The sequence below is a fragment of the Canis aureus genome, chromosome 15 (assembly GCF_053574225.1).
Source record: "Canis aureus isolate CA01 chromosome 15, VMU_Caureus_v.1.0, whole genome shotgun sequence".
In the NCBI taxonomy this organism is placed as follows: Eukaryota; Metazoa; Chordata; class Mammalia; order Carnivora; family Canidae; genus Canis; species Canis aureus.
This window is the reverse complement of record NC_135625.1, coordinates 26237548-26252233: the sequence shown is the minus strand read 5'-3', so window position 1 is coordinate 26252233 and position 14686 is coordinate 26237548. Positions and strand designations below refer to the sequence as shown.

Sequence of the window (14686 nt, the reverse complement as noted above, 5' to 3'; positions counted from 1 at the left end):
TTGTAGGGCCCTTGTTGGTCTCCTGCTTGCCCAGCCATTCCCTTTTCCTTATGTTGCCCTCTTCCTCTTTAGCTGTGGCCAACTCCATTTTTCATAAATGGCCATTGCAGTTTAATCAAAACATTACATGAAATTCACAATTTAATGTAATTATTGAATATCTAAAATTTGTGAGTTGAACCTCCTGTACTTCTAGCTAAAGAGTGAGTCTTGGGGCACCTGAGTGACTCAGTCATTTAAGCATCTGATGCTTGGTTTGGGCTCAGGTCATGATCTCCGGGTTTGAGTTCAAGCACCATGTCTGGCTCAGAGCTGGGCATGGCCTGCTTGAGAAGCCTGCTTGAGATTCTCTCTTTCCTTCTCCCCCCTACCCATACCTCGTCCAGCCCCACCCCCACCCAATTATGCACATGCTCTCTCTCTCTTTTCTTTTTTTTTTTTAAAAGATTTTATTTATTCATGATAGTCACAGAGTCTCTCTCTTCTTTTCTCTCTAAAAAAAGAGTAAACCTCTAGTGAAGTTGTTTAATTGTCCATGACCTTCAAATTGTTTTCCTGTTGATGCACAGCCTTGAATAAGGCAAAAAAAAAAAAAAAAAAAAAAAAAAAAAAGCTCTCTATTCTAAAATTAAAGTTATACCTCCACTCTCATTAGAGCCTAATATCTAGAGATTGGCTACTCACCAAAGAGCTTAGTTGTGCACCTATGCTTATGTCCGCCTTATTAGAGCCTGTGCAGAGAGAAGTCTTGTCATCGTATGGCTTTGGAAATTATTATTTCTGGGCTAGACTTTTTTTTTTCAAGATAAGAGTGATACCATTGAAGAATTCAATAATAGTAGTACTCTTAAAATGGCTAAAAATAGATTGCAATTATTCCACAAATATTTATTATAAATATGAACATTTAACTTTTTTTTTTTTTTTTTTATGATAGGCACACAGTGAGAGAGAGAGGCAGAGACACAGGGAGAGGGAGAAGCAGGCTCCATGCACTGGGAGCCCCGACATGGGATTCGATCCTGGGTCCCCAGGATCACACCCTGGGCCAAAGGCAGGCGCCAAACCACCGCACCACCCAGGGATCCCGACATTTAACATTTTAGATAAGGAGTAACAGTGTAGCATCCTTCAAAGATGTTCCACCTGCATATTTTTCCAAAAGAAGCAACTGTTTAATGCTATCCATTTCAGACCTCAAGACCTTGGTAAGGCCATCTGAAGAGGGGCAGCATCCATCTATTACCCAGATAGGCACAATTTCCACTTTATTCCAGTTTCCAGTATGGGAAATGTGACTTGACTTTTCATACTTTGGTAGTCCTCAGTGACCTTCCATCACGGATTTGCTAGTCTCTGTAGGAGTATTTCAGTCCTGGTAGGGATTTTATTTCTGGTTTTTAGATTCTTCTGGTTGGGAGCATAAGGTTGATATTCATGGGAAAAAGTTGATTCCACGCAAGTTGTGTTTTTATACTAATCTACTCTACAGGATATCGAGTAAAGGATGTAAGGTGCTGCACCAAAATAAAATGCTCACTGGGTTAGAAATATTCCTTTTGAATTATTTAAAATCCCACAGAAATTTGACTGGCATTGTCTGTGCCTTTTTTAATAGAAGTGCGAAGGGATTTAATGCGTGTGTAACATATAGTAGCTACTTCGGGGGAGATTAGTTTGCTTTTAATCTGGTCAACAGCAAGATAATCTCAAAGACACCAGAGCTTGTATTTCTTTGAATTTATGCCACTTTCCTCATTCAGTGTGGTTGCTGTGTGGTGTGAACACATACATTCATTTATGTTAAGTGAAAGTGTGCACACTATCCGCGGTAATTATGTATATAATTCCGACACTGTACGTTCCTTGAGATGTTTCCACTTGGAATCAGGTGCGTTCCTGAACAGAAGGCGAAATGGAAACAGTCTCAAAAGCATTGGTAGATCCCCCCCCCCCCATTTCATCGCCCATAGAACCAGGGCTTTGGTCTAAACGACCCCTCGGGTCCCTCCCAGGAGTTTCAGCGACCACCCTAGAACCAGCTGCATTTAGAGTCGCCGCCGCGAAGGAAGAGCTCGCAGCGGGGAGGGGCCGGGGAAGGCGCCCGCGAGCACCGGACCCCGGCAGGGGAGGGCCACCGAGGAACCAACAGAAGAGCCCCAATTCCCAGCGGGAGTCCTGTGGGCTGTGACCGCGGAGACCTCGCGACCCGCACGCCGCGGCCCGGTGGGGCAGGTGCGCCCCGCCTCGTGGCCCCGCCCCCCGCAGGGGCCCCGCTGCCCCCGCCCGAGGACCGCGACCCCGAGCAGGGGCCCGAGGCAGCCCGCAGACTTCGCGGTGGGCGCGCCACTTGGGTGGGGCGGGGTGGGGCCGGGCGGGGCGGGGCGGGGGCTCCCTATCTGCCTCGGCAGGTGCCGGTCGCGCGCGCCCCAGGCCGGCTCGGTCCCCCCCCCTCCCCCCCCGCGCGCAGTGCGGCCGCCGGGTCCGGGACGAGGAGCCCAGCGGGGACCTGGGGGAGGGGCGCCCGGGGCCGGATCCGGGCGCGGGACCCGGGCGGGGGCGGAGGGTCGAGGGGGGCGCCTCCAGGTCCCCTGGGCGTCCCTGCGGTGCCCGCGGCGGGGCGGGGCGGGGCGGGAGCGCCCGGGAAGCCCGCCCGAGGGCGCAGCGGGCCGCGGGGGGGGGGGCGGGGCGGGGCGGAGGCTCCGGCCGCCTCCTCTCGGCCCTCCCCCTCCGCCCTCGTCCCCTCCCCTCCCCTCCCCTCCTCCCCCTCCCCCTCCCCCTCCCCCGCCCTCCCAGCGCCGCCGCCGCCTCCACCGGGCTGAGCAGCGGGGACCCCGCGGCGCCGGCGTGGGGCTGCGGGATGGGGACTTAGCGCCACGGCGGCGGCAGTGGCCGCAGCGCACCCGGCCGCCGCCCCCGGGTCGGTCCCGCAGGGCACGCGGGGCGCGGCCAGTCCGCCCCGGAGCCAGGCCCGCGGGCGGCGGCGGCGGCGGCGGAGCTGGGCAGGTGCCTGCGGCTGGAACATGGCGCCCTCGGGCCCGGGCAGCGTCAGGCGGCGGTGCCGGCGGGTGCTCTACTGGGTCCCCGTGGTGTTCATCAGCCTCCTGCTCGGCTGGTCCTACTACGCCTACGCCGTCCAGCTGTGCATAGGTGAGCGCCCCCCGGTCCCGGGGTCACCCTGCCCGGAGAGCGCGGCCCCGGCCCCCCGGCCCCAGCCCCCGCCCCCGCCCCCCGCGGCCACACCCCCGGCCTCGCGGGCCCGCTCGGGGGACGCCCGCCCGCCCCGCAGCCCGCAGCCTCCGCGCCAGGGTCGCCCGACCGCCGGGGCCCGCGCGGGGGGGGGGGGGTGGCCTCGGCCTCCGGGGCCCAGCTCGCCTCCTCCCGTTGTCCTTAAGCCACTTTTTGGACATTTGTGGCAGCGCCCAGGGGCGGCTTTGCAGCGCGTGTGATTGGGGCTGCCGGTGGTACACTCCAGGTAGCGGGAGGCGGAGGTGGGGGAGCTCTTGGAAAGTATTTCTGAAGACACATGCAATACGCAGGACCCGTAATGTAGATGTTCCGGTAATAGGGGAGGGGAAGAAAAAAAAAAAGGTGACTATAGGAGCATTTTTTTTCATCCAGAGAGCCAAGGTGGCTCAGGTCCAAGTTCTAGGTCCTGAACTGGTGAGTAGGGTACTGTCAGTGCTGAAGATGGGGGGGGGGGGGGGATTGAGTGTCCATAATTAGGGAATCTAATTATGTTCCTTCACACGAGCAGGCTTCCACCTTCGGAGGTTTGTGAAAGCCAATCTATGCTATCGGAATGTGTGTTAAAACAGGATGACCTTTCTGCCAGTGACTTGTAAATGCTTTTTGTGTTTGGTATTTCATCTAAGTGTCTATGTTTTTGCCCTACTGAGCACTAGCTTCGGGTGGGACAAGGAGAAACGTTAAACAGTGGCCTGCTTAGTTGAATCTTATTAACTAAAGCATTTCAAAACTTCAACTCAGACGTGGAATCTTGTCTGAAGCCATCTTACCTCAAAATGTTGCTCCTTGTAAGAAATAGGTATCATTATAATGCCCCCAAGTCATTACTGACATCACTTTTAACTAACTTAGTTTTTAAATGTGATACTATTGATTTATTGAATTGAAAATGATTTTAGTACAAAAGAAATTATTTTTTTAAAAAAAGGATTGAGTTGCCCTCAAATCATCATATTATTTAAATATGTTACATTGAGGTCTAAAATGTATAGAAAGTTTTCAAAAACATGGTTTAGTTTTTTGTATTATTGTTACTATCAAAATAGCTGGTCTTGTTGAGATATACTATATACATTACATAACTACTAGAAACCTTTGTTGCATTGCATTGGTTCTCCCTCTTAAAAGCAATGAACAGTTTCAGCTATTGAGCCTTTTTCAGAAGAGGGAAATCATGGAAGTCTTGATTATCAAAACAGGAGTTTATTTTCCTAGATCATCACATTAAGCTAAGAAGCTTAGCCTGGTACGTTGTCTCATGTTCATCAGGAGGAAGCCTATGAAGGCAGGCAGAGCTTTTCTTTCCTTGCAACTACCTCTATCCTGGTAAAGTGTTACACAGGAGGTTTTTCTGTATTGGATAGATAGGTAATAGAGGAAGAGTAATAGAGAAAAGAATAAATAGAAAGTCACAGTTATATTGGGATCACATTTATATATATTCTTTCTGGAAATTTAAGATAAATCTAAAGCATCTGTGAAATCTTTATCACCTGAATTGGTGGGTTTAAACTGCCTAAGTGACATGGCCTGTTATTTCCATGATGATCAAAAGTGAAGTCTCGTATCACCTCTTGTCACTCACTGCCTATCTGGCCTGTACGATGCCTGTCACGTTGAAAGCAATCAATAAATGGCCCTGAATAAACAAATAGATGATACAGAGGCAATATCTCTGAGGTTGTCAGACAGTAGTTTTTATATTTTTATTACTATAGAAACAGTGATCATGTGAAAGTCTAGATTGTAGAGTCTAGAAGGCAGGACAAATTGAAAACAAATTTCATTCTAGACACTATGGCAGTTTAGGAATAGTAAGCTCTAATAGCATGGCTAGATAGCCTTGGTTGAGTAGGGAGTTGAACTGAACAGTTCCTTTATAAGCCCTGGGAAAGATGGTACTAGTATGACAGACACAAAACCAGCCTCCTCTCCTTTCCATAAACCAAGCAAAGGGGAATGCCAACCTTCCCTACCTCCACCCCCACCCCTCCCCTGCATTAATCACATCTCAGACTGCCCTGCCCTTTGTGGATTCCTATTCTGTTGGAAGTTGCTATCTACAATCAGATTTTCCAAATTTCACCTATAAACATTGGCCAGGGTTGGGACCAGAGCGTGGTAGTAACTGGAAACTGAAATAGGTAACAGAATAGAAATAGAATAAACAGGGTGATTTACCCTAGTCCTCCTTTTACATCTGCTGTCAGCTGAGGATGACCCTGAATGTAAATTACTCTGTGCCCTTTGCTGAATGAACTGCAATTTAGGAGTAGTGCTTATCCTGGTATCCTTGGAAACTGGAGATAATGATTCTCATTACAGTTAGTTTCTATATTTAACAATGTGAATGTGTGTGGCTCTCTAGGCACTCTTTCAGTTAGCATGATGTTTGTTTAGTGGTTGTATTTAATGAAATTATAAAGTCATCTCTCTTCTTGGAATATTTATATATAAAAATATATGGGGTATACATATGTTGTATGAGAGTCAAGTCTTTTGGTTAAGTTTCTTTCCAGTCTACCAAAGAAAAGGTAAAAGAGGTCTGCTAATACTTGTGAACAGTCAGAACATGTGTGTTGATTAGGATTTTTTATTCATATTATTTCTCCCTCCTTCCTTCCCTCTCTCTCCACCCCAGCCTTTTTTGTGTATTATCCATCTTTTGATGCCTTTAGTTAATTTGAATTAGGTAAATTTGAAGGGTAAAATTTGTAAGATGGTACTTTAGGATGCTGAATTGGAATAAAGGTAGTTGCAGTCTCCATCATCCTTGGTTCAGTGGACACACTAGACATGGTTCATATGTTTTACAAGCCCATTATGGCAGTTACCTTGTTAACTTTGCTTGTTGACCACGGTAACTGAAGTTTTCCCTTCTAAGTGCTAACATTCAAAGTTGTCTTAGCTATTTTTCTACCTTTTTATTTTGTTATAATTTCAAATTTACAGAAGAGTTTCAAGAATAGTACAAGAAACCTCCCCCTTACCCTCGTTTTACCATTTTGGCTTACATTTTTCTAAAACGTAGGACTTTTCCGCCCTCACTTGAGGCAGGTGCCATGAAACAGTTCTTAATCATTGTGTACTCATGTGGTTCTGCATTTGCTTATGGCTTTACTTGAGGCATTCGAAGCCACCATGAAGCTTGACAAGCTTAGAGATTATCTGTGTTCTTTCTCCAAATGAACCAGTGAAGGTGTCAGCTGTGACTTCAGCTGCTGCGGTGCGAATGTTAAAATGTCTGTTTCTCTTTCCCTTCAAACCTCTTAAATCTCTCTAGCCTAATGGGATTATTTAGCAAGTCTGTTAAACTTTGTTTTTGCTGAGTAAGAGTTAACACAGCACTAAAAGTGAGCTAACAGTCTTTACAAAATGATTTCAGAATTTTAGGATGATTTAGAGTTTGGGCCACATAGTTACAACCACTCAACTCTGCTGCTGTAGCAAAAAGGCAGCTGTAGACAGTTACCTTCACAAGTGGGTGTGACCCGATTCCAGTGAAAGTTTATAACTAGTTGGCAGGTGGGACTTAGCCCTTAGGCAATAGATTGCTGACTTGGGAGTATGTTAAGCGAGCCCATTAGAATATTGGGGTTTTGCTCACAGGTTTGCAAGTCTTTGTTAATAAACAATCCTCAAAAATGATTGCAATTTCTTATGTACCACAGTGATTATTGAAGATGTTCAAGAATTAAATTAGCTAATCTACATACTTTGAGATCAGTTTGGGAGAGATACAGTTATGTTTTCCTTCCTTTAAACAAACATCCTTAATGATAGAATATATAAAATCTCAAAGCTTGGATACTGTTAACCTACGATCTACCATTAACTCAAGGTCATTGCAAGCTCAAGAATGGAGACTGAATGGGGCAGTGAATTACCTTCCATTATGAATTGAACTTGAGCTAGACAGAGATAGAAGTGTGTTCTTGTTATTGGTAAACTATCATTTAAAAAAATCTCCAGGACATTAAAGCTTCTTTTGAAAAAAAAAAAAAAACAAAAAAAAAACTACAGGCAGATGATCTTCGGAATACAAGTGTTACCTCTCCATAATTACAAAATAGTTTTAGATGACATAGAAGATAACTGAGCCAAAGAAAATTGATGTAAATGTTTAATGTCTTAAATGACTTAGAAATCATTTCTTGTTGACAGTAATGATTCAGAATATATCAGTTCTGTGACTTCTTGACATTCTCAAATATTTTGAAGATTTTAAATTATATGAAAGGAGGATAAAAACATTTCATCAAATCTGAAATTCAAATGTATAAGAGATGATATGCTCCAAATTCTTGATCTGTGCTGCCATTTGACTTTAATTTAAATGATTCCCAGGAAAGCAGGGGAAGAGAAGACTCTGCTTAATGCTTTCTTGGTTCCATTTAGTGTGTCAGAGAATTCTTTTTCTTTTGATATATTGGACAATGCAGCATTACTGTTTGCTATTAAATCTTATTAGAGATAACGTATCTTATATAACAGAGACAACAAACAATCATCACAGTGCTTAGCATGCAGAGGTGCTCCATAATTATTGAATGAATTGATCTCTTTGTGATTTTAGTAAGTCTTACTCGATCAGTGTTTTAATATAAGAACACGCCTTTGGGTAATGTAAGTAAGTGAAAGAGCAGGATCCAGTAGTAAAAACTCAATTTAAACTAAAACTTGTTATAGAAAGTTTGCTTTCAAATGCCTACTGAGAATGTCATCCATGCCATTAAATTAAATATGTGCTCCAGTGTTTCCAGTAATTAAGCAGAAGCCAAAGGGATGGTTTCTTAAATCACGATAATTAATTGTCTCCTGAGAGGGTGCATTTCCACAAGGTTAGAAAGAAGTCAGCTTAGAAGGGTTTGGGGAAGGTCCATTCAAAAGCATTTATTGAATCCTGTTTTGTGCCAGTTACTTTCCCACAGAGGTGATTTAGAGGAAAACATAATGGAGATCTTGTCCTAATAGCTAAGGAAAAAACTACCTCTGGAGTGGTGGGAAAAAACCCTGAAACCTTCTGTCCAGCTTTGGCATAAGGAGAGAGAGTTGTTCCCTTTCGGAATGCCACTCCCACAGCGAAGAGGCAGGAAAGCAGAAATGGAAAACAAAATACCCCACTGCTAGGAGCCTGTGAATTGGTTGCTGGACCAGCATAAAAGAATAATCAATGACGTAGGTAAAAAGAGCTGATGGAGAGCACCTCGGTAGTAATGAATTTCTAATTATATTATAAATCATACCACATGTAAATATCTTAGAGTAAGATTACAACCAGCAATTTTTGCTCCTGCTACGAACTAGTTGGCTGTTTCAGCCCCACCTTCCTTACCTGCTGCCAGGGCAACTTTTACTCAGCTTCCAGTTCAGGGCCTATGATTTGGTGGGTGAAATGGAGGAAGCAGAGAACTTCCTGAAAACAACTCATTGAATCTATGGAAAGACTGGAGAACCTAGCTTAGAAAATAGGCAAAAACCGAGAGAAGGTGGATGAAATGAAGCGGACATTATACCAGAGGAATGGTCTTTGGTAAGAGCTGCTGCTGTGGTGGCTGGCCATCACAGAGCGCTGCAGCTACTGTGACTCTTGTAAAGATGATTCCAGGAGCATCAGCTGGCTGAGCTGAAATTGTTGTGCCCATGTCCCAGGCAACAGGGTTCAGCAAGAGCAGGTGTTTGATCTTTTTGGCTTACATCATAGGGAGAAATGCCAGGAAGACCAAAAACAAACACACACACACACACACACACACATATCCCACCAGAGATTAGCATGGATGAGGATTCTCGTTAATGTTTTTGTTTTTATTTTTCATCTTTTTGGGAAATTTGTGCTTTTTCATCTCAAAAAAAAAAAAAAAAAAAAGGACCCATGACTTATATTTTATAGTTTATGCTGCTGATTTCATGTATTTTGATGGTTATATCACATCCCTCAGCCCTCTTTTCTCCTGGAAGTGGTGAGTTCATGAGTCTCCCGAGACTCCAGCACTGTGTGTCATGACCATAGAAATACAATATCTAACTTGCAAAGTGATAGATTAGAACATGGCATAGATCCTTAATGCTCTCTGTTGGAAAAATAGTTTTCCAAAGAAAGATCATTTAGAAAGACATTCTTAATATTATGTGGAACCGTATGATTTCATATTACCATTTAGAGATACCACAGGGAACTAATAATAAAGCTAGAACATAATTGAATTAATTTCTTTAGTAGTCTATTAGAAAATTGTTGAAATATCTTATAATTCCCTTAAGGGTAGCTTTATTGTCATGTCTTAATTTTTATCTCAGTCAAACGCTGAGAGTGCAAAAGGGTGGAATTTGGAGGGCAGGGGGTGGGGTGAGGGCAGCAGGAGGAGACAAGTGACCTGATTTCTTAAGAAGCATATGGTAGCAATAAGGTAACAAGCTATGATTGCTTGAAATTTTTCCTTTCAAAATCCTGCCACATTTGGAAACATTTGTGTAGCATTTTTCCTAATTTGACTTTTTATCTGATTGCAACTTTGAAATTTAATTATAAATATTAGTGCCAGAAATGTTACAAAATCCATTTTTATTTGGGAGGTCCTCTTGAGCAAAAATATGTGCTGCATTGATCATCTTAGCACTTCTCTGCACTCTAAAATGCATACTTGACAGTAGTTCATTTCAGATATGTTGTTGATTACATTTAAACAATGCAAATGAAGGAGCAGTGCTTTTATAGATGATTTTTATGTCTTTGCCAGTATTTTTTCATGGTATCCTGAAATTTCTCCTCTTGTGAAGTGTAAATTAAGCATTCCTAGCATTTATTTATTTTTCACTAGCATTGCCATCCTGGAGGAGCAAAATGATCTAGAGGAGTGCATCAACAAAACCAACACCAATAAATAAAAATCCTTTTTTAAAAGCATCCCTTAAAAGCAACATCCAAAGAATACAGTAGTTTCAATGCAGCTTATCTTCATGATCATCTAATAATAGATAGAATCCTTGTAAAAAAGCAGTTTATTTCCAAGAACTTTATAGACTTATTTAATTATAATTCAGTGAAATTTGGAAAACTAAAATGCTTTGTCATGGATGTATATTTTCTTATATAGAGGTAAAATCAAGTTTCTCTGTGTTAATTGTATTATGTGAAAACTGGATTTTCATTGTATTTGAAGGGTATGTTTAGAATGAGGTGTCTAAAACTCAGACTGCAGTCTGTCCTCAATCATTTTGGGGCCCCAAGGGTCATCTCACAGTGGTAGGTAGCTGAATGTGAAGTGTGGCTTTTCACCAAATTTGTAGGGATGAAAGATGGTGTGACTTAAAATATGGTCTCTATACTGTACATGTGATTCACATTGGGGGTACAAGTGGGAAGAGCAGCCTGCTCCAAAACAGCTGATGTCAAGCTGTTATGAGAGACGCCTGATGCCACTTACAACTCACCTGCTGTGAATTGCAGGAGCTAATCTGTGATTGAATTTCTTTCTAGGTAGGCAACTCCATATGACATGTTTTAGGAAGAAAGGAAGTAAGAGATTGATGTGCTTAACTATGACTTGTGGGGGCATCTCCAGAGAGGTCAGTTAATGTGAAGGGGTGAAGGGCAGAAATCACTTTGACTTAGTCAAGGTTTTGATCATAGTGTAGTTTTAATGAAATGCAGCCTATTCCAGGACTGGGACCTCCAAAAGGCCAACAACTAAGGGCAGAATGTCATTTGGAGGAGAGTAAAGAGTAGGGATTCATAATAACACCCCCCCCCCCCCCAGAAAAACTTGCATTTTAACAAATAATTACAAAATCCAAGAATTAAGTGCATTTCAGCCAAGGGCAATTGAAGTAGGTGACAAGGTCAAAGAGATAGAGAAAGGTAGAAATTGTATAGTGCCTCTTAGGCCATTGTGAAGATTTCAGCTCTCCTTGGAATGAGAGGAGGATCCATTGCAAGATGTAGAGCACTAGAGTGACATGCTTTGGCTTAACGTTTAAAAAGATCGTTCCTACTGCTGAGTAATGTAGGCTACTTCCATCACTCCATGTGAGAAAAAATGATATGTCACATCACGGTGAGGGTAGTGGAATTGATGAGAGGTGGTCAGATTCTGGATGCACTTGTAAAGCAGAGGCCACAGAATTTCCAGACAGACTTTCATGAGTTGTAAAACGATTCCAGTATTTTGGGCTAAACACCTGGAAGGAGGGCGATCAGCTAAGATGGAAAAGTTCTGGGTAGAACGAGGTGACCTCAGATCAGTAGTGGGCATGTTGATGTTGAAATAGAGATGCTGAGTGAGCAGTTGCATTTATAACTGGCATTTGGGGGAAGAGTCAGGACTGGAGGAATACATTGGGGAGTCTTCAGCATACAAATGGATTTCAAGAACAATTGGATACATTTGTCCCCCCAAAGGAATAAATGGAAAGTGAGCAGAGACAAAACTTTGAGAGTTCAGAAGGTGAGTAGGAACCAGCATGAAGTGGAGGAGAACTGAGGATATGGTGTCCTGAAGCCTGGAGAGGAAGGGGGTCTCAAGGAGGAGGTGGGAATCAACAAATAGACTCATGCGTTCAATCAAATGAGGACTGAGAATTTAACAGTGTGGATATTGAATTTTTATTTTGGATGTATTACTGACTACTCAGCAGACTCCAAATTGAAAAGGTTTATCCAAAAGAAGCATATATACCAGCGTGTGGGTTGCTGGGAAATCTGAAATCATCCAATCCAAATTAAAAAAGGCTTTACTCTATTAGGCAAGCTTAACTTTTTCATTATACGAAGATAGTCTACAGAAAAGTCCATGAGAGCAGGGACAATGTCTGATTAATATTGTAGCTCTGACACAGAGGATGACACATAGTAGCATTCAATACTTACTTTTCTTAAATGAAAGAATATCAGCTGAACTTTGAGCCTTTTGTGAGCCCAAGTAGACATTTTTAATCTTCGAAGAACATGAAGCCTTTATGAGAGCATTATCTGTTTTACCTTTTTTTTTTTTTTAAAGAAAAGATTTTATTTATTTATTTGAGAGAGTGTGCACTCAAGAGCAGGGGGAGGGAGAAGCAGACTCCCTGCTCAGCAGGGAGCGTGGAGCCTGACTTGGGGCTGGAGCCAGAGATGCTGGAATCATGACCTGAGCCAAACCCAGATGCTTAACCTACTGAGTCACCCAGGTGCCTCTATTTTACCTTTTCATTATTTGATCACTCAGATGTTCGCAAACAAGCTTGTAATATTTTTATAGTTTCAAGTTATGGGCTGAATCTCCCCACCCTGCCCCCCAAAATTTATGTTGAAAACTTACCCCCCAGTAACTTAGAATGTGACTGTGTTTGGAGATGCAGCCTTTAAAGAGCAATTAAGTTAAAATTAGGTCATTAGGATGAGTTCTAGCACCATATGACTGGAGGAAGTTTGGACATGGGTACTGAGGAAAGATCAGGTGAAGACACAGGAGGAAGATGACCATCTGCAAGCCAGGGAGAGAGACCTCTGAAGAAACCAAAGTTGCTAACATCTTGATCTCAGATTTCTGGCTTCCAAAACTGTGAGAAAATACATTTTCTTCTTTAGGTCGCATGCCTTCAGCAGCACTTTGTTATAGCATCCTTAGCAAACTGATACACAAATACAACAATCAGCTACTTTTTTTTTTTCTTTCTGGATTTGGAAATGTAATCATCTATAATAAGGATTGAGATAAAATTAATTGTATAATCCATTTGAAAATTTAAAAGAACAATTACAATAGAGTATATTAAATCTTAGCACTAGTATAAAAATAATCACTAAGAAAGAAGTGAAATACATGTGCATAAAGCACTCAAATTCCATTTTAATAATTTTCAGATAACTGAAATTTCCTCGTGATGTGCTGACATTTTTTAAATCCCTTTTAGATTAAAAAAAGAAAGGCCTTCTAAAACGTTTCAGCTCCCTCTTTCTTGCCCCAACCTTTCTCAAATAGAGTATGCTGCATAATTTAACTTTGAGTTAAGGCTATCATTCCGAGACAGATACACATATGAAGTGAATACCCAAGGCCCTTTACATTCCCAGTTTCCTCTGATTCCTACTGACTGGAAGGGTCAAGAAGGAGTGGAATTTGTCATTTTGCCTTGACAAAAATTCTTTTGAAACCCAGGCATTGAGAATCTGGGAAGGCTCATGAATGAAGCACTTCAGTGGAAATGCCTAGCCAGGCATCTACATCTTACAGAGACTTTTCTCTATTTACCACTTCTGAGATTCCTTTTTTTGAAAAGATTAAGGAAAAGGAAACACACACACACACACACAAAACACTTGACTGTGGAAATAACCAAAGGTAGGAAAGAAAATTTTAGGTCAAGTTGAATATTGCTATAATTTGTCAGTTTGAGGAAAGGCTCTAAAGAAAGTGATTTTTAATTTTTTTTATTGTGGCAAAATATATATAATATAAACATTTACCATTTTGGCCACCTGCCATTTTTTAAAAAGTTTATTTATTAAAGTAATCTCCACCCAATGTGGGGCTCGAACTCATGACCCCAAGATCAGGAGTCAAATGCTGCTCCTAATGAGCCAGCTAGATGCCCCTAGCCATCTGCCATTTTCTGTGTACATTTTTAAGCGTGCAGTTCATTGACATTAAGTGCATTCACATTGCTGTACAGCTATCAGCACCATCCATCTTAGCACTTTTTCATCTTCCCCAATTGAAACTCTGTACCCATGAAGCAATAAAACCCATTCTCCCCTCCTGAGCCCCTGGCAACCCTATTCTACTGTCTGTATCTGTGAATTTGACAGTTCTAGGTAATTCATAGAAGTAGAATTATATATTTGTACACTTGTGTCTATTTCACCTAAGCATGTTTTCAAGGTTCATCCATGGTGTAGCCTGTGTCAGAATTTCATTCCCCTTTAAGGATCCGTAATATCTCATTGTATGTATACACCACATTTTGTTTATCTTTCATTTGTTGATGAGCATTTACGTTGTCTCCCCCTTTCAGCTATTCTGAATAATGCTGCTTTGAACATGGTTGTGCAGATAAACATCTGTTCAAGTCCCTGAGATCAATTCTTATGGGTATGTACCCAGAAATGTGATGTTGGATTATATGGTAATTCTAGGTTTAATATTTTTAGGGATCACCAGACAGTTTTCCTGCAACAGTTGATTTTTGATGAAAGTGTGATTCCAGAGAAGTCTGTGTATGCCCTTGTAAACATCCAAATTTGAAGGTTTCCAGAGGCATCTGTCAGGTCCATCCCAATGTCACTGTAACAGTTTTTAACTGCCTTGTCCTTTTATGGTGCAGCAGGAAAGTGGGTGGTCAGGGAATTGTGAATAATCCCATTTTGCCCATGAGGTGGCCTTTATTACTGGGGAGCATGTCCCTCATGAAACACAGGTCATCAGGTATGCCGAACACAGAAATGCTGAGAGCTGCT

At 42.5% G+C, this 14686-nt stretch overlaps 1 protein-coding gene across 9 annotated transcripts in view; it reads left to right on the top strand.

The window, feature by feature from the left end:
• The first annotated feature begins 2809 nt into the window (after positions 1-2809).
• The window catches only part of ZDHHC2 (zDHHC palmitoyltransferase 2), a 70017-nt gene continuing 58140 nt past the window's right edge, over positions 2810-14686 (top strand). For 3 of the 9 annotated variants that reach the window (XR_013352753.1, XR_013352752.1, XM_077848933.1), the window contains exon 1: positions 2810-3150. Coding sequence is in view for 1 of the 9 variants with exons in the window: in XM_077848933.1 (XP_077705059.1) it covers positions 3024-3150 (127 nt within the window). In the remaining 8 variants the exon portion in view is untranslated. Of the gene's footprint in view, positions 3151-3342; positions 3476-3535; positions 3664-14244; positions 14322-14686 lie in introns of those variants that run through there. The other 6 variants (XR_013352755.1, XR_013352757.1, XR_013352756.1 and 3 more) reach the window with 6 other exon arrangements.